Source organism: Pongo abelii, chromosome 8 (assembly GCF_028885655.2).
Source record: "Pongo abelii isolate AG06213 chromosome 8, NHGRI_mPonAbe1-v2.0_pri, whole genome shotgun sequence".
Classification (NCBI taxonomy): Eukaryota; Metazoa; Chordata; class Mammalia; order Primates; family Hominidae; genus Pongo; species Pongo abelii.
Genome location: NC_071993.2, coordinates 54,966,782 through 54,987,736, shown reverse-complemented (window position 1 = coordinate 54,987,736; position 20,955 = coordinate 54,966,782). Strand labels below are relative to the sequence as shown.

The 20,955-nt window shown below is 36.1% G+C and overlaps 1 protein-coding gene across 45 annotated transcripts in view; it reads right to left on the bottom strand.

The window, feature by feature from the left end:
- Positions 1-386: 386 nt before the first annotated feature.
- Positions 387-20,955, bottom strand: part of MAPK8 (mitogen-activated protein kinase 8) — a 129,510-nt gene continuing 108,941 nt past the window's right edge. For 16 of the 45 annotated variants that reach the window (XM_024253793.3, XM_009245372.3, XM_054522285.1 and 13 more), the window contains 7 exons: positions 16,517-16,682; positions 12,219-12,290; positions 10,737-10,919; positions 10,298-10,422; positions 9,664-9,727; positions 5,562-5,639; positions 387-1,940 (listed from right to left, as the gene is read on the bottom strand). In XM_024253793.3, the coding sequence (XP_024109561.1) occupies positions 1,924-1,940; positions 5,562-5,639; positions 9,664-9,727; positions 10,298-10,422; positions 10,737-10,919; positions 12,219-12,290; positions 16,517-16,682 (705 nt within the window). In that variant the 3' untranslated portion in view covers positions 387-1,923. Of the gene's footprint in view, positions 1,941-5,561; positions 5,640-9,663; positions 9,728-10,297; positions 10,423-10,736; positions 10,920-12,218; positions 12,291-12,643; positions 12,716-16,516; positions 16,683-20,955 lie in introns of all 45 variants that reach the window. The other 29 variants (XM_002820703.4, XM_054522272.1, XM_024253784.3 and 26 more) reach the window with 3 other exon arrangements.

The following is a 20,955-nucleotide window of genomic DNA, read 5'->3' as shown; positions in this document are numbered from 1 at the left end:
TTAGAAAAGGGACTGATAAAAAGGCTGGGAAGCTGGAAATTATGACTCTAAGCCATCGAAAACAAACTTGCTATTTCAAAGTATATAAAAAAGCTAATGTATTTTAATCTTAAATATTGCACATTAACAGTGATGTAAAATATCTCACTCAAAAAGAATTTTGCACTAAATATATGAATAAAATGCCAAGCAAATTTTCAGACATTGCATGTTGAGCCGCACCTGTTCTTGCTCCTATTGGTCACGAATTCCAAGGGGCTTTCTGCCTAGAACCTTGTTGCTTATGTGAGTATGCATTTCCTAGTTCATTACATGAAATCCCTCTTGTTCCAGAGATAAGTTAAAAGGTGCCTGGGTCTATTACAGACAACGTATTTCAGAAATAATGAGACTTCAAAGACATTTTACTTAGGAAAAGTTCAGTAATAGAGAAATAATTCTGCAGATAGAAAATGTAAACAGTTAACATACACTTGTCAGGAGCAGCACCATTCTTAACACTACTCGACATCCACATTGCGTGTTATGCTGAAAATCAGGTATAAAAAAATAAAAGACTCAGACTAAATAACCACCATTTATGCCTGCTCTGCTCAATGTGAAGAAACAGTCCTTAGAAAATGATATCCTATATATGGCTGTGTGCTACTATTTTCAGATGAACGGTATATTGCTCATTTGATACATCACCTACACAAATCTAGGTAGGCTTTGGAACCTCCCAATAGCTAGTATAAATGATTATGCTACAAGTAGAATCAAATGGCCAGAAACACCAGAACAACTGGTGCTCAACTGACAGACACTCCAAGTAATAGAAACCGGAAAGGTCCAAGGACCCGAAGCTGCAGGAAAAGGGAAAGACCGGACTCTAGAACATTGCTGGGACCTACAGCCTGAGTAGATTAACTCAGTGTATACAAAAACAGGCTCATAGCTAGTAGAAGTGAACCATCTGTTTATTTGCATTGAAATGTATTATTCATGAAGTATCCTCTTGACTTTATGTGATCATAAACTTTGAGCATGCCACAAATTTGCAGAATACACCATATTCTTTTTACTTATTTTTGTTGGGTAGGGTCGGGACATAAGGTGGTGGTAGACGCCCAGCATCTTCAAAGACATGCTCTGAGTTATTCTGCCATTTAGATGACGGGGCTTTTGCCAAAATTAAGTAGGATTGCCTACCAATTCTTGTAACTAAATTAGGATTGGCAAGTAGCAAATATTGGAGGTCTCCTAACACGTTCATCATTTACAGTAGTTATTCCTGAATATAACTGGCTACAAGTTATTTTCCCTCACTCCTCTGGGGTTATTTCATTGATAAGCACATAACCCTGAAGGATAGTATCATGAACAAAACATCTGAAATAAATTCTAATAAAAAAAACCTATAAAAATCTTAAATAATTCATGATATAGGCAAGTCACCACATAATAGTTGCTTTGATAAACAAAATCTTACAAATTCAGTTAAAAAAATCAGCAGCATAAGATAAAGCAAATATGCAAAAAATTTAAACCATGATAAAATAATTAGGTTTACATTATACAGTTAATTACAGCAAAAAAATACAATACAGTTTTGTTGCTGTTTTGAAACACAACTTAGGTTTTAAATTACATCACTTGAAATTAAAAAAAATAAACTACTTTACTACAAAATGAATTCTACATTTTTTGAAAAATCACTCAAAAATAAGACCACTGAATTGTTTTCAAAGTAGTTCTATCAATGACTAACCGACTCCCCATCCCTCCCAACCCCCCACGGCCCAAGTAGTCATCTACAGCAGCCCAGAGGCCCAGCTGATGCTTCTAGACTGCTGTCTGTATCCGAGGCCAAAGTCGGATCTGTTGACATTGAGGACACATCATTGACAGACGACGATGACGATGGATGCTGAGAGCCATTGATCACTGCTGCACCTGTGCTATGAGAAACAAAACAGCAAATCAGTTGCAGACAGCTGCAGATCAAGCTACTTGCACTGCACTGACTGCCTCCAGTGGTAATTTTTTCTCTTGGGTTTCAAAGGCTTACTAAAAATAATTGCAAATGATATCCAACACACTAACTTAAAAACACTCTTCATTGACAGCTATGAGGTGAGGATTCTGAAAATGTCTAGAATCGTGGAGTCCTATCCTTTCAATGAATGTGTTTTTCAGTTTAAGACAAGAATTTTACATCTGAGCCACATTTAGAAATGGTCCTGCAGCAAGATCCATGAATGGGCTTCAGGGTATGTGTGAATACTGCTGATAATACATGCAAAACTGTCTGTAATGCCTTTTTTTGGACAGAGGATCTTAAAGGACTGTATAACTACAAAAGTTAAAAGCTACCTCCCCACAAAAAAGTCTTTATAGCTTCTCACTAAAAAGGAAAAATTCAAATGATTCAAATTTGAAACAAGATGTACTTCTGGCACATCTTCTTTTAAAGCAAATGCCAAGACAAGGAATAAAATAAGTTTAACAAGAAGAAACCTCAATTCAACCGCCCCAGTTTACACGAGGTAATGGGACATGCCAGTGTCACTCAAGTGGCCTAGTTAAGTAAACTTGGGTCTTCTTATTTCTACTTTAATACTTGATAAGCAGAAATACGGATTTATTAAATAAAGTAAGAGCAAACAGTTTCCTTTGCCGAAAGTATTACCTAACAAGCATTTCCTGGATTTTAAAAAGTAACAGGAATACCTGAGCTTGAGACAGAAATCCTCTCAAGGGGATTGGTTTAGGAAGGGGACAGGAATGACTTACACTGGTGGATGAAGGATAGTTAAAGGTAACTCGTGCACTAGGCTAAGTACTTTTGAACCACATGAACACTAAATAAGAGTCATTCCAAATTTGAATAATGCAAGTTACTTAAAAGTTCTCAAGAATACATTTATGAAATAAAATCAATGGTCTTCAAACGGAACACTGAGCAGAATTTCTGAGGGTGAGGTTCAGGCACCCAAAGATGCTGAAACCAAATGGGCTGAAAACCACTGCTCCTGAACTCAACATCTGTATTTGAGATCACCCCTCCATTCTGTCCAGATGAGCAATAAAACACTTCAATATGAAAAGTCCTCTGTGAGCTTTTCTTCAAATGCAAAAAGAAAATAGGCAGTGTAGTGGGAACAGGAAAATCTTTAGGGAGGGGACTGGGATACAGAAAGGAATGGATCCACAAGAGACAAAGCAGGTGATGGGAGCTGAAACGGAAGAGAAAAGCAGGATGAGCATTTCAGGCCTGAGAGATGAGAGGTAAAAGAGGTGATAATCTCCTAGACCCAAGAAAGGTCCATTAGCTTCCCAGTCAGAGTGAAACTCAGATAGTATATTCTTTTTAGTTCAATCAATACTTGGAATGAGCTTTTTCTGACTGAACAGTATGGTATATCTGTGTACCATACATAGTACACAATGGCTAGTTTCTAAGACTTGTACTGAAACATTCAAACCATAAAAGGGCTCCAACATATACAATTTTTAATATATGCCTCTAGTTCAGGGTCTATTATTTTATCCAAATGTCTTAATCTGATAAAAATTGACTTTTAAATGCATTGTTAACTTTTTAATCTAAAAATCAAGTACCTAAGGGGAAAAAAAACACACTTGTTTTCTCTTTAAAGCAATACAGTAAATTCTCAAATATCTGAATGGTAATAATATGGAAAATCTTTAGTCTCACGTGGGTCATTCCTCTCTCAAGTGAGCCTCTATACACTCAAGGCAGGCAAACTTACTTTACTATTAGCCAAACCAAAATAAAGATAGGAATGCACTCAACAGGGAAAAAGAATAAAATTCATTTTAAAAATCAAGTGGAAATGGTACTGTGGTTATCTGGTATTTTGATTTACCAAACACTACTCCTTCTGTTTTAGTACACAATCCAGAGCAGAATATTTTTATAACAGCTTAATTTGCTAATACTTATCTTTGCAAGCTATAACTGAGGATCCAGAAAAAGTCTAGAAACCTCAATTTCTATCTTTTCCATTGACTTATTTTGTGATCATAAGCAAGTGCTGGACTAAGATTCAAATTACTCACTAACAAATTAAGAACAAATATAACTGCTCTGACTCATGAAATTATTACATTTACTCAAACATCTGGCACTCCAGCTGTGCCACTCACTTGGATAGTATGCTAAAGTATAAAACTGTCCCACAAAATGAACTTTTCAAATCCCACCTGAGCCTCCATCATGAACAATTCAGTTATACTACTACTATATAGCAATACAAAGCTAGTTAATTACACAAAGCATTTATAATAGAGCTTTAAATTTGTTATAAGTAAATTGTAGAGAAAAGGCCATTTCCAAAATAGGTAAAAGTGGTTAAAACCAATTCATATATTCAACAGAATCTACACTATAATCTGGAAGACTGCATTCTTGATCAAAGATTTAAAATATACAACTCTAAAATATATAACCAAAAATGTCAAAGCAAACCACAAAAAATGGCTTAAATAATTATGTTTATAGTATACAATGTCACTATAGTTTAAAAAACCTTACCCATATACAAGATGCTAGATACAACATCTATTTTTTTCCTCAAAAGTAGAAGTTTCTGAGGAATTAAAATGGCATAGTTTTACTTCAAAATCAAGATCTATCTTTTGAAATACTACTCACTCTTAAAGGCTCAGCTCAAATTTCACCTCCTTCATACAACTGTCCTAACCTCTGTAGCCAGAGAAGTCTCTGTTGCCAACCAGATAACAAAATGGGAGGCTGAAAAAACCACACACTCTGAAGTTATTGTTATTAGTTCATCTACATAATAGATTTGGAATCTGATGTTATTTCAAATTTCTGAACTTTAGTCTCCTCATCCATTACATGTGTGCAATAATCCTATACCTTAGGATCTTAGGGGCTGAATGAAATAAAGTATATAAACCACTAGTGTCTGTCATGTGGTATGCACTTAATGTACATGTTACCTGCCATTTAACTTTTCCCCTCTATTCTTTATACTTTTACTTGTACTAACATTAAATATAAGATCAGCTTATGATATAAAAAAAAGTTTTAACTTCTACAAACCCAGTTTTCTTCTTAGAGAAAGAATACTTTCTAGTGATGGTTTTAATGTTATTGCCTTCATTCAACAAATCAATAATATCAAAAAGAGAAAGACAGCAATTTGGTATATTACATGTACTAAATTTTGCAGTGAAGCTTTTATTTATCCAAAGTAAAGACTGTCAAGATCATGGAAAAGTATGTATATTGAATTTTGAGAAGTTTCTTCTTTAAAGACCCAGCAACAATGCCAACAAAAAGTTTTTAAATTTCTGTTTTCTTCAACAGAATGTCAATATCATAGAAAAAGATGTGCATCTTATGAACAGTTAGTGATATATCAGTATAATGTATTAGCAGAAAAAACCAAACTGTATTTCCTTATATTTATTAAGCCTGGAATAATAATGATTTTGTAAATATGGGAAGAACTACAGGTTTCAGGCCACTGAAGATTACAACACAAGAAGTAAACTGTAATCTTAACCAAGCTTATATTGTAACCAACCTAAAGGAGAGGGCTGCCCCCGTATAACTCCATTCTTGGTTCTCTCCTCCAAGTCCATAACTTCCTTATATATCAATTCTGTAAAAGAAGTAAACAAAAATGAACTTTTCAAAGTCTAAGAGCCAATCTCACAATGCATGTATGGTTTAAATGGAAATTTTTATACATGTGAAGTACTTCAAACAGTGTCCTTACAATGACAGTTAAATGTCAGCCTAAGCTTCAAGGATGTTAATTAATAACAATTCCTTGACACTCAACAATGGATCATATTGAAAGGAAGTACTAATCTTTCCTGTAATCCACTGTTTCTGAAGTTGGTTTGATAGTGCTGGGGTAGAAGCTTTCTTTTTCACTCTACCAGCAACTTGTACTACAGCACATCATACCACATACCATTCTGTACTACCAATCTGTCTCAGGGAGGGCTTGAACCACGTGTCTTACTGACTTCCATTTCCTGGGCCCTGGAATACAGCCTGGTGCACTGTGGGTACTCAACTAGATATATGCTACCAAGATTTAAATCAGAGTGTGCAAAAGCTTCACAACAAATCAGAATGAAAGATAAACACATTTTTATTGGAGGAAAAGTAGCAGGTAAGCTACATTTCAACTCCTTATGAGTAAGCATGGTTATCACTTCCAAGAACATTTCTCCATGGGAATCTATCTTTTTCTCTTATCAGGCTTCTGGACAGCAAGTAGACCACTGCAACAACTGTTCCAACTGAAGAGAGACACTGGGAGCTGCTCTGCTGGTATTAATATATGCGCCTCCAGTCTTATATTCTTCACTTATATTATCATTACAAGTGATTCTGATGTTAACTGCGATGTGCCTTGTGAGTCTGAATGTCTACTTAAGAACCTTTGGCCGGGTGTGGCGGCTCATGCCCGTAATCCCAGCACTTCGGGAGGCCGAGGTGGGTGGATCACCTGAGGTCAGGAGTTTGAGACAAGCCTGACCAACAAGGTGAAACCCCATTCCTACTAAAAACACAAAAATTAGCTGGGCGTGGGGGCAGGCGCCTTCAGTCCCAGCTACTTGGGAGGCTGAGACAGGAGAATTGCTTGAACCTGGGAGGCAGAGGTTGCAGTGAGCTGAGATTGTGCCTCTGCACTCCAGCCTGGGTAACGGAGCAAGGCTCCATCTCAACAACAAAAAAACAAAAACAAACAAAAAACCTTCTTAAGGTTCTTAAGTAGACATTCAGACTCACAGGGCACACCACACTTAACCTTAATGGTGGATGCCACATCAACACTATTTATCATCTTTTTTGGGTCATGGAATCTTTTGAGAATTGTATAAAAGTAGTGAACCCTCTTCTGAGAAAAATGTACAAACAAAAAATATTGCATCGAATTTCAGTGAGTCTGTGTTAATTCCTGAAGAATAAAATTCTGATAAAGAATACCTGATTACAGAGTATGACATTTATATTGGTAATAAGGTAAAACAAATGAATATGTTGGAATGAACAACAACTGGAGATAAGTTTGTTTGCTATAGTAACTTAAGGCTTGGAAGGAGAAAAATAGAAAGCACTGATAAAGGAGAAAATAACAGATGGTTTTCTTCAAAGAAACAAAAAGGAATGATAAACATTTGAAATAAGAGGATTTTTTAAGAGAGAAAATAGCACTCCTCTGGGAAAAAGCACAAAGGGATTAAGGCAGAGGAACCAAAACTAATTAGGAGTACAAACTAGGCAAAGCCATCTGTAATTAATGGCTTTGGCAATTAATTTTTCTTTCTGCTATGCGCTAAAACTCTTAAGTAGATCTTGAAAAAGGCAGTCTATGGGTAATTACTGACATGCACCTGGGGCTAGGAGTAAAGGATACAGAATAAAGGTATATGTTTTTAAAGCAATCAAAACCCCCAAATATATTCTTATACAAATGAAAACACTGTATCTCACTGATTTTAAGACGTACTTTTTTCACAGTTTAATCTCTGAAATTGACTATATCTTATAACCAATGGTGCTGTACAACTGAAGGTGTTTTTTTTCTTTGTGGCACATAATGGTGTGCCTTACAACTACTAGCCTATTAAGAGTCTATGACCAACCTGGACAACAGAGTGAGACCCCCATCTCTACAAAAATTTTTTTAAAAAATTAGGCTGGGCGCAGTGGCTTAAGACTTACAATCCCAGCCCTTTGGGAGGCTGAGGCAGGAGGATCACTTAAGCCCAGAAGTTTGAAACCAGCCTGGGCAACACAGTGAGACCCTGTCTCAAAAAAAAAAAAAAAAAAATTAGCCAAGTGTGGTGGATCACACCTGTGATCCCAGCTACTGGGGAGGCTGAGGCAGCAGGATCACTTGAGCTCAGGAGTTTTGATGCTGCAGTGAGCCATGATCATACCACTGCACTCTAGCCTGGGCGACACAGTGAGACCCTGTCTCAAAAAAAAACCAAACAAACCAAAAAAACAAGATTCTATAAAATACTTCATGGTCTACTGTAAATTAGTAGGATGTAAAAATATTAGGTTAATGTTTTCATACATACTCAGTACAGAGCTACATCTTTATACATATTCAAATGCATATTACATATTCAAATACAGCAGACTCTATCCAATTTTATCATTTTTGTCATTCTTTTAACTTTATCATGGGCTCTGCTAACCATGGGTTTCCCAAAGTTCAGAGAAAATCTCTAAATCTCTTCAATTTCTAAGAAGAAAGAATCGAATTCATCCTTAGCAAAATACATTTATAGATGGGTCACTTATTAATGTTTATACCTCCCCAGTCCCCTTTGCCTTCCCAGGATTTAGAGACAACTCTTAATAACAGGTCTTCTGCCTCTATTTTAAGATGAGGTAAAATGCAGGGGGCGGTGTAGGAGGGTGAGATGAAGGGGGGGTGATTTACTCAAAGTCACACAGTTACAAAAGTGGTCAAAACACTGAAGGACAACAACACAAATGGAAGTAAACGGGACCTAAAAATTACCTGACCCACATGTCCCAGGGGACCTTTTGAAGAAATATTTGAACACTTCCATGACTATCAAAGCATGATTAATTTCAGCCACATTCATAAAATAGAATAAAACTACTATATTAGATTTACAAATATTAAAAATTAACCCATTCTGTAAGCAAGGGTGAGGGCAAAGAGAAACTCCTATATAATACGGACGGAAGTGTACACTACTACAATTTCTTTGGAGAATAATTTGGAAATAACTGAAAAATATCTTCGGCTCAGCACATCTCCTTCCAGGATTTTTCTTCCAGGCATGTTCTCATATGTGAACATGAATATTGCAGAGTTGTTTCTAACAGCAACAGACTGGACACAATTTAAATGGTCATCAAGAGGGATATGGATATATAAAGTGTGACATATTCATACAGCAGAACACTAACCAGTTATTAAAGCAAGAGAGGCAGATATGTGAACTAAAAGAGAATAACCTTCCAGATATCTGATTATATCAACAAAGCACTCACGCCTGTAATCCCAGCACTTTGGGAGGCCGAGGCGGGCAGATCACGAGGTCAGGAGATCGAGACCATCCTGGCTAACATGGTGAAACCCCGTCTCTACTAAAAATACAAAAAATTAGCCGGGCGTGATGGCGGGCGCCTGTAGTCCCAGCTACTCGGGAGGCTGAGGCAGGAGAATGGTGTGAACCCGGGAGGCGGAGCTTGCAGTGAGCCGAGATTGTGCCACTGCACTCCAGCCTGGGTGACAGAGCGAGACTCCAACTCAAAAAAATATATAATAAATAAACAAAGCAAGTACATATAGCATACACCATACACAACCATACGTGATTTTAAAAGGGTGGAAGAGGAGAGGTGGGAGACACTAAACACATTTGTGTATTCACAAACCATGGAAAAAATATGATACAGAGCACTAATGTATCTGTGTCTAGGGTTGGAAACTTGGGAACTTAAGATTAAGTTAAGGAAGGAAGCAGACTTACTTTCTACTTATGTAAAAATATTAATATTACCAAATTTCAGTTATGCATATAAAAGTCACAAATTTCTCTAACATGATAATAAATCACCATACAAAAACCAGAAGCTCCTTCACAGTTTTCCCTCTAAGAATCTGATGAATGTACCTTTCCACTCTTCTATTGTGTGTTCCCTTTCATCTAACTGCTTGTCAGGGATCTTTGGTGGTGGCTGAAAAACACAAGGCAATAATAACCAAGTCAGTATGCTGAGAGTATTTTAACTCTTTGTAGTTATTTGAAATATTAGCCAGACAGATGACTTATAAAAATATATCATTAGATCAAGACTGATCAATCATCAACTTACTTATACAGACAGAATAGTTTAGGAAGACTCCTGCATTGCAGGAAATAAAATGTTTAACTGCCTTTTCTTCCAGCTCTTGAAACTGCCACATTTTATTTGTATCATAGATCACAGAATTCTGCTTTCCTTTGGATACAGTAATTTGTTTTATAACTGAGTTAGGATGTTCCCCCAGAGCATTCAACATCCTAGTTCTCTGGTTAGGTATCCAGGCAAGATTGCAAAAAACAGTGGGCGGTAACTTTATTTTGTGTAGGAGGGGCTCAAATATGTTCATTAGTTTATTTGACGTAGTCTTCATGAAGAAACAGAAAAACATCATCATCATGTATCTATATTTTTATTTAAAATTAAAAGGTCTCCTCCAAACCTAACTGTCATTCTAACTCTAAGAATGCAATATGTTCTGTAAACATTAAGAAAATAACTTACAGCTTCTGCTTCAGAAGGATCATACCAGACATTGATGTACGGGTGTTGGAGAGCTTCATCTACAGAGATCCTTTTAGATGCATCTATTACCAGCATTTTGGATAACAAATCCCTTGCCTGACTGGCTGCAAACATAATGATGTTAATGTACATATATTTGTAAAGATTCTCAAATTATTAATAACTTTAAGCAATTTGAGATTATTTTTTATTTTAAAAGCATATGTTTTAAAAATATTACTGTAAAATTATCTTATACATATGACTAAAATATATAAAATTAAAGAAAAAAAACAAAAACCTCATTTTTTTCCCCACTATCCAGAGAAAACCTTGGGTTCATGTCCCATAAGAATATGAATACATATAAACACACAAACCCATACACACACACCACACACCCCAAATGGGATTAAATGCACATATTTGTAAAAAGTACCTTTAAGTTTGTTGTGTTCCGAGTCAGCTGGGAAAAGGACATCAGGGAAGAGTTTCTCAAAGCTATATCCAGCATATTTAGGTCTGTTTTCAACGTAAGTCCTTACTGTTGGTTGCAGTTTCTTCATGAATTCAGGACATGGTGTTCCAAGCTGTTCAATAACTTTATTCCACTGATCAATATCTAATATCAAGTAGCTAAGAAAAATACTCCATAACTAATGTTTAACACATTAGTCATATTCATATTACAGGAAAACAGAAATTTAAAAATTCCTAAGAAAGGATGTGGCAGTTATAAATTTTATATCTCACAGGCACCCTGCAAAAAGCAATGACTGTAGGTGGACGGAAATGATCAATAAATAAGCTTTATTAACCTTATTTATTGTGTGTTCATACTAACTGATTTTACCTTAAAATGGAAGCTTAAACTCTTCTAAATAAAATGATAAGCAACTAAGAATAATGACAATTACTATCCACAGTGGCTCTAACTGCAAACTGCACACAATGCTATAATAATATACAAAATTTTTCCTTTTCTGTCAGTTTATCAGAAAACATGATTATATCTCCTAGACAATATTCCTAGAACACATCCTGTTTTGTTGAGTTTTCTACACTAACAGAAAATAATCAGTTGCAATAAAAATAAAGGCTTCGATAAAAGTGGCATTTTCTTTTGCCATTCTTTGTTTAGCTTAGGTTTAAAAAAATTTTCTAAAGCTCTGATCCTTATAAAAAAGATTCAGTTTTTTGCTAAGTTGTAAGGTTAGGATTTCTTGGTCTCTTTTCCTCATAGTCTTTACGCTCCAGGACCCTGAAGGCCAAGGCCTAAAACTCACTTATTGTAATCTTGTGAATATGGCTTTTCCCATTCTTCCTCCTGAAACAATTCTAAGTGTTACTAGCTGGTAAACACATAACAAATCACTGTTAATATAAATATTAAAAGTAGTGGGATGAACAAAGAGCATGAATCCAAAGCTATTGTTACCATATAAAACTACTACTGCTGAAATTCTCAGATGAAAGGGTCAGTATGTTATGTGAGTAATGAGACAACAATCAAAAGACACAAACCACACAGAACATTAACAAAAAGGAGGTAGGGGACAAAACAAAAGGATGGCCAAAAGCAACAGACAGCTCCAAAATTCATATTAAGTTGTACGTATTTCTAGACTTAAGTGTATAATTATAAATTTTTAATGCAAGCCATGATTTTTGATTTAGGTTAAATAAATCAACTCAAAGCCAGCAAGTAATTGTGCATAATTACAATTGAGCAGGGTTCAGAATTAACATACGAAACAATAAATAAGGGAAAGAAAAGTCTATGTCAAATAGTAGGTGGTATTTTAAGAATAATTTAACAATATATTAGGGAGAGACAAAATACATTATATCTGACCAAACTGAAGTGCTATCATACATTTTGACCTTTAGAAACTACATTTTAGGCCAAAGATAAGGATACGATCTGTACCTGGGAACAAAACACCACCTTTGATCATTTCTCCCATGATGCACCCAACTGACCAAATGTCAACTGAAAACAAAATGCAATGACATTAACATAAAGATTTTGGTTAAAATAAAAAAAATAATAAAAAAAGAAAATCACACACACCATGTATACTTTAAAATTATAAAAAGCAGTATAAAATAAAAATGAGTGACAGTGAATGTGCTCTGACTACCAGCAGAGACTGTATGTCCTACTGCCAGATGCAGCCTACAAATATTTCAGCTTCTTATCTCAACAATTTTTGAACTATAATAGCCACAAACTTTATGCCTGCTTAAAAACCCATCTGTACAAATGTAGCATATTCTTTTCATTAGGGAACATAAAGAAGTTCATCACCTAACTAATTAACTGCTGCAGCAGCACAAGGATACAGTCCCTTCCTGGAAAGAGGATTTTGTGGCAAACCATTTCTCCCATAATGCACCCCACAGACCATAAATCCACTATATGTTTGCAGCACAAAAGAAGGAAAAGCAAAGCAAAAGGTCATTAAAATCAAAGAAGCATAATATGACTGCATTATATAAAAACTGCAAAACATCACGAAAAGAAAAAAAGTGATTGTAACTTTAGCTAATGGAATAATTTAAAACACAAATTATTTTTTGAAAGTCTTTGGTTCACAAAAGAAAATGTAAAGTGTGGCATTTTAACTACATATCTAATTTCAAAGTGAGAGCTATGCACAGAAATTGCATAAATAGAAAAACCCTGCATGTTTGTCTCTGATAGCTTGTTTATAAAATATGAAATAGAACCAAACACAAACTTTGTAAATAAAAATGTACATGAGGTAGTAAAATTATAAAAATAAAATCTTTATACTATACTATTTAGAAGTTCAACTGTGCATTATACTCTCTAAGTTAAAGAAAAAAGCATGAGAAAATAATTCAGCATATTAAAATATCTAACAGAAATAATCTCTATGAATAATTACTATAAAAAAGTTAATCTAAAGCTCTTAAGAATTTTTAAACTGGATTTCCCAAATATATTTAATTGAGAAGTGCTATGCTTGTTCTGAATTAAAAGTCCATTTGTTTTCTTGGCAACATCATGCTACATTTACCCTACTATCCCAAAAGGAACCAGTGCACAGAGAATGAACAACTAATCAAGGAAAACTTAGTAAGAGAAATGTATTTCATGTTTGCTACCTAAAGTTTTTTAAACTCACAAAACCAAACTGCTTTTGGTTTAAGAAGTTAGTTTTGGCTAGATACAGTATGGCAGTTCCCACGAAATGAGTATGAAGAGTTTCCTGGAAGACTTACTGATGACCCTTGCCAACTGTAAATGGGAATCCCAATCAATGTTGACAAGAATCTGCTAGACACAGAAACAGACAATTTGGAATCTCCACCTACTAAGGGAAACTGACAACACATCGTGGCATTTTATGCCTTTGGGTTTGAATATCACACAAAAAGGAGAGAGTAAGTGCTTCCAGTTTAATAGAAAAAGAGGGAAGAATGAGCAATTTAGAAGGAAAAGCCTTAGAAACTTGCATTTAGTTGTGACATCTGAAGGTCCCAATTCTTTAAAATGACAAGAGGAAAACGGCATAAATAGATGTCAGAAAGACACGTGCCCTTTACTCATGTTAAAGGACTTAGAAAATTAAAGCCTGTACTTTCTAACACAGCACATTCTTATTAAAAGGCTGCCAGTTCACTGAAGAGTCTTAGGAGCTAAACTGGAAATTACTTTTGGAAATACTGTGGAACTAAAGTTTCCCTAAAATGTCATATTAAAATGAATGAATATTTTCATATTTATGTCATGGTTCAGCTTTCAAGGATAAGATTTTAGAAAAAAAAGTTAATATTTATAAATTAGTGCCTCAGAGAAAAATTTTTTCTAAGGTTTTCATTTTTGACAAAAATTTATTAGAATAAATCTTCTCTACAGATTTTATAGAGAATGTTAAACGTTAAATATCCAGCATACAACTTATTTGGTAACTTTCAGAGAAGCCTATTTTTAAACAAAAGTATTTTGAAAGCTGCAAGCATGAGAGACGGTATTATCTGGGCCAGTGAAGACTAGGAACATAAGTCTGATTCATGCACAACTCTAGCTTTAAACTAACTGCTTAGTCTATTAAGCAGTTAAAAATATATTGATTACACTGCTTTCCAAAATGCTCTGAGTAGCCTGCAATAAAAGGTACATAAAGCAAAGTTGTTAAAATGGGTGGGAGGACAGGCGTTGTGGCTCAAGCTCCTGTAATCCCAGCACTTTGGGAGGCCGAGGCAGGTGGATCACCTAAGGTCAGGAGTTCGAGACCAGCCTGGCCAACATAATGAGACCCTGTCTCTACTAAAAATACAAAAATTAGCCAGGCATGGTGGCACGTGCCTATAGTCCCAGCTACTCATAGGCTGAAGCAGGAGAATGGCTTGAAGCCGGGAGGTGGAGGCTGCAGTGAGCTAAGATGGCATGATTGCACTCCAGCCTGGGCGACAGAGCGAGACTCCATCTCAAAAAATAAGTAAGTAAGTAAGTAAATAAATAAATAAATAAATAAATAAATAAAAAGATAAATAAAATGAGTGTGAGGTGTCATTAAAAGGAGGAAGTACTTATGTTTAACCTTGCTGGCTAAAGTAGTTATAATCATTAAGCATTACATTTGACTCTGTTTCCTAGGGTGGGAGTGGGAAGGCAAGAAGGTGATCTACATAATTCTTAACTAAAGAGGAACCACATGCCAGTTCATTTTTTATTTTATTTTATTTTTTGAGACAGAGTCTCGCTTTGTTGCCCAGGCTGGAATGCAGTGGTGCAATCTCGGCTCACTGTAACCTCCACCTCCCGGGTTCAAGCGATTCTCATGCCTCACCTCCAGAATAGCTGAGATTACAGGTGTGCACCACCACACCTGACTAATTTCTGTACTTTCAGTAGAGACAGGGTTTTGCCATGTTGCCCAGGCTGGTCTAGAACTCCTGTCCTTGAGTGATCCACGAGCCTCGGCCTCCCAAGGTGCTGGGATTACAGGTGTAAGCGACCATACCCAGCCTCAATTATTTATGTGACAGTTTTTCTTAGTGCTAATTTCTGGCAGGGAGCTATCCTAAGATCATATTTATAGGACACTGACACATAACACCATATCTATGACAATCAATTACAGCAAATGAAAAAGCAATCTCCGTGCTGGTGGGTCACGTGAAGTTATCAATTCTCAAAAAAAAAAAAAAAAAAAAAAACTCTTCAAATTTCAGACAGAGAGTAAGTAAAAAGAACAGCATATTTACTTAAGAATAAAAAATTAATAGCAAATGTTTAAAGTATTTGTTTTTAATCAGCTCAGAAAATCAAGCTCAGCTTAATCGTATCTTTTATAAAAAAAGAATCTTAAAAGTTGACTTATTACAATTTCCTGATTCAAAATGAACTGCTATTCCAGATTCCTTGCCAGAAAAAATGTCCAGGTTTTATTCTTGGTAGTATTTTGGATGAAGTCACCATATTTTTTAAAACGATGGTTTATTTCCATAAAATCCCATGCTTCTTAGCAGATTTATTCATCTCCTAAATTTCTAAGACTCAACAAAATTTCTTCCTAAATTAAATACAAGTAGGTATATCCATACAAAGTGTTTAAATTCATGATCTACATGCCAGATAATTTTGTTCAACACTGATTCTTAGGTTGATTGATACAAATGGATATACCCACACAAAATACTAAAAGTCATTTCCTTAAGGCTGGATACAACGTTTTAATGAAACTTTACTGCTTCCTTCAAGAGGTCACCTTAATTATCCATCAGCTTTGCAGAGGCCTTAATGTATCTCTTAAAGTTTACGATGAATGCTACTGCTATAAGCTTTAGTTTCATGGGGTTGGAAATATGGGCAAATATCACTGATGTACACTAATAATAAACTGTCAGTATACTATACATCCCTGAGACCATGTTAGAAATGTTCATTTTCAAGTTATAGGCAAGCAAAGAGCATAAATTCTGTCTCAGGGCCATGGCAACAAATTCTTTATCCAATGGTAGTACTGACGTTATGTATCCGTATTTAAACAAATAAGGGCCCCAAGTTTTTCCAAACATTGATGACAAAACTTATAGTTACCTGCAAACTTTTGATACACATTTCAAACAACGATACACATTTAACTCAATGTACTTCAGCTTAAGTATTTACATAAAAAATCTACTGAATATTAAGAAAAAAGCTAAATCAGAAAAATATTTCAAATAAATGTGTGTGCTGACCGTTTTCCTTGTAGCCCATGCCGAGGATGACCTCGGGTGCTCTGTAGTAGCGAGTCACTACGTAAGGCGTCATCATAAAACTCGTTCCTGCAGTCCTGGCCAGACCGAAGTCAAGAATCTTCAAAGTGCAGTCAGATTTTACTACTATATTACTGGGCTTTAAGTCCTTCAGAAAATAAAAATTAAAAAATGACTGCCATGATATATAGGAAAATCCTACAGTTCACAGTAAAGTTATACTATCCCTTGCAAAACATTCATGTTAATTGTTCATTTTTCTCACTGTAATATTACTGCACTGATTCATCATTAAAAGGCAAACCTGAGAAGTCAGCTTTATGGGATTTAAAATTTATGAATACATACAGTTATTAGAGAAGTTAGTAATGTTTTAATTGCTAGAAATTATGATTAACTAGACATTTTTGGTTAGAGTAAAAGGGATTTGAAAAGACATCGCAAAGCTCACATAAAAAACTACTATAGTAAAAGAAAGAGTCATAAGTTAGCATTTATATTCATTTGCATAACATATTACCAGTATTTTTAAAATCTCATTTTAAAGTCACAATAAGCTTTGTATACAGATGTTTTAAGTCAACAACAAGCCATCTTGTCAATCCTAAAAAATGTTATTTGATCTTTTAGATTGGCAGATACTCAGTTCCAAAGGACCAGAAGAGTCATTATCCATTTTTCCATCCCTGATTTCCCACCCGAAGTCACACAAATTTGCTATAAAATTTCTGTCTGTTTGTGGAAGTAGGACACCATTGCCTTGGTGCCACTAATCTATAAAATTACTTGCTATAGATACTACTGAATAATTCAGAATTTTTCACCTGGCCCCTACTTTAACATATTCTGTGCTGTGCCCATCAAAAGACAGGCAGCAGCATAAACACTCATGGCTTCATGTTCAACATACTTTGCCTGTTAGCCTTGATGAATACTATTATAAGCCAAAGGACCAAAAAAGGAAGAAAGCATAAATCCACAACACAAATGCACTGTATTACCTGTACAGACATGCAGTATACATATTAAATATCACCGATTGATACAAAAAAGGAAAACAGCCTGCTTGAAAGACAACTATTACTTTTGTAATGTTAACATACAGAAAAGTATGTATGTTGTCTTTAACATATTTCGACAGGCAATCACGGATGGGTTTAGAAGATATGTAATCTAGTGGTTTTATGAAATTAAATATAGCAACAATTCAAAGGTCTTAATGAAACAGAAGAAAAAAATTTTCATTATTGGTATTCTGTAAATATAATGTTGCTAATACTTCTAAAATACAGTACCTCAGCAACTTAATTTTCTTCTTAAACTGCATGTTTAAGAAGAAATATTACAAGCTTTGATACTACTTCAATGTTTAGTGTGATGGTTGAAGGTTACTGGTTCTTTATACTAGCAGATTCCAATTTAGAAATAACATTCCAATTTTAAGCACTTTATTGTGAAAAAATTAAGAGCAAAGTAACAATTTTTAAAGACAGATATTTTTGTTAAGCAAAAAAATTGTCGAAAAAAAGCCTCAAAGACTATTAATTGAAATTCATCCATATATATCAATATGTACCTTACAGCTGTTAATTACACTGCTAACTATATATAAGAATAGTAACTTAGAATTTATGCAGGCAGTGGAACTAACCCAACATTCTGTCTTCTTCCCCCAATTTTTCTAGCTTCCTCAGTTAGGCAAGGGCACATGGGTAGTTCTAGTTCATGGGATGTGAGTGGAAGTAAAGAAGAGAAGGGCCAGTGCACAACTTCCTGTCATCTCCTGCCCTGCTTTGGTGATTAGGAACTTTCTAGAGGATTCTCTGGCAGCCTGGGTTGCTGATCATCTATGTAAACGCACAGTCCACAAACCCACCATGATCTGCACCACACATTCAGCAAAGGAAATAAGCCTGAGTCGTCCTAAGCCACTGGGAATTAAGGGTTTATCTGTTATTCAGTACAGCTGAGTCTATTCTAACACTGAAACTGGTGTCAGAGGTGGGGTGTTAATTACTATAAAAACATAAGATCCTGGCTCAGCAGTTGAGCAGCAGGGAAACTCACATCGAAGGTTGGAAAGGTGATCTAGGTTATGTAGTAACAAAACATTTCATGAAGCTGTCACCTGCACAGCCACTTGTACAATTAACCTGAAGCTCTAGCACAGGGGCTGGCAAATTAAGGCCTGCCTGCTTTGTAAAGAAAGTGCTGATACTGAAACACAGTCACGCTCATTCAAGTACATATCACCTATGGCTGCTTTTGTGTTACAATGGCAGAGTCTTGTAGCTGTGACACAGACTATTATCCACAAAGCCTAAAATATTTACTACATGGCTTTGACAGAAAAAGTTTGTTGAACCCTGCTCTAGAAGAGACTGGAAAGCAAAACTTCAGTAGTTTGTGTTGGTAGCTACTGGTTGCATTTAAAAGAAGTAGCCACCTTTTAAAGCAGAAATAAAAGGGAACAGAGCCTAGAATTTCAGGGTCTTGCCATTTTGGAAAAGCTAAATGCTACTAGATCCCTGAAAGAAGGTATGGTAGATTGTTCTGCAAATATTCCTGCCCACCCCAGACTGTGTCCTCACCCTATTGATAGGTTCAGTCACTTGTCTTATTTTGGCCAATGGAATATGGGGGAATGTGTTTGACTCAGCACAGCTCTTGCTCTTCTACCTTTCACCATGAGAAAAGGATGTCTCTGGTGTATGTTTCAGTTTAGATACTGAAACCTGAATATGGGACAAGCCTGAACTTGACCCATAGTTTGGAGCAGTGTCACACAGCCAACCCTGCAGACCCAAGTAAACAATAAATATTGCTTTAAGCCACTGATATCTTGGGTTGGTTTCTATGCATCATTTTCACATAATAATTCTGAAACCCTTTCAGGGAAAAAGTCCTGTAAAATTTTCAGTTGATAAATTTGCCTCAGTCTGCCAACAGAAGCTTGAAAGCTTACAGGAAGACTGAAGACAGCCTCAATTAAGTCCAAGAATACACGACCCATGAGCTAAAAAAGATGCTGTGAAAAGAACTACAATCAGAAACATAAGAAATCTCTTAAATTTCTGAAAGAGTTAACTGTCAGACCTAACGCCAGAGGTCTATGATCCTTCTATATTTCAAACAGGAGTTCTCAATTCACAGTAATTTTGCCCCAAAATAATATTTGGCAATGTCAGAAAACATTTTTGATTGTCACAACTGGGGAGTGCTACTGGCATCTAGTGGGTAGAGGCCAGGAATGCTACTAAACATTCCACCATCAAAAGACAGAACTGTTTGCTCCAACATGTCAATAGTGGCAAGGCTGAGAAGGATGGCCTTAAAATGACCCTTGGGCCCCAGTCTTTTATAGGTAAGAAGCAGGCTGAGAAAGGTGAGCAGCCCTCAAGGAAAATACATTCTTCAATATCCACTTTAGATATATTCATGAGGATAGCAAAAAAGATGACTCTCCCACAGGGTAGAGCCAGATATTATAGAGAACCACAGAGATCAGTCAGGTGGGCTGATTAGGAATATTCCCCACCCAGTGCAAGGGACACTCACAACGTCTGTACAGAAGAATTTAATTACAACTAACCAATGACTGCATTTTTCAGTTTTCCAAATGGGATTGTTCACTGTGATAACACTGGCCCTGTCTGACCACTCTATCTACGGTATTTGGCAGGGGAGCAGTGGTTATAGGGGTGGACATATAATTTGGTCATTCCAGTTCCTATGTTTCTGGACCAAGAGGAACAATGCCTGGATTTGATAAATGTCTTGATGGAATAGAACTTTGGGTTATTTCCCTTAAGAAGGTGTGGAATAAAGGGAGCAAAGGAATGTTTGCCAGCCAGAAGGACAGACTGTGGCAGAGGCTGGGGCTCACCACTATTCTGAAGTCTGCTCTCCCCACATTTCCGAGTTTCCTTACAAATTAAGCAAGTCCTATGGCTAGCTTTGTCAATGCACTCTAAGCAGAAGTCATGTGTGTCACTTCCAAGCAAAGAAGAGCCATCCATGCACATCATTTGGCTTTCTCTTTCCGACGAAGTGACCTGCAACTATCTAGATGGTGAGACCTCATCAGCTTTGGTCTCAGAGTAGCAATCCTGACTTGCCCTGAACCCCCAAGGGATGAAAGGTCAGGTTATTTTACCAAGTAAGTAACCTCAGACTAGCAGAAGTACTAGCCAAGGGTGGAGGTGAATCTAGAATAAGTAGTACAGCAGAGAGATGAGTACCAATCGTGGCCTCAAGACCACCTGCAAAAAACTTAAATGCGTATCTCCACTCTAGAGTTTCCCAAAGAACCCAAGCTAAGATAAAGGGAGATTCTTCATAACAGATAACAGACCCCAGTAGGTCTCATTAGCTCCACTTTATCACATTAAGAAATTTTCTACAGATGCACTTCATTTTTA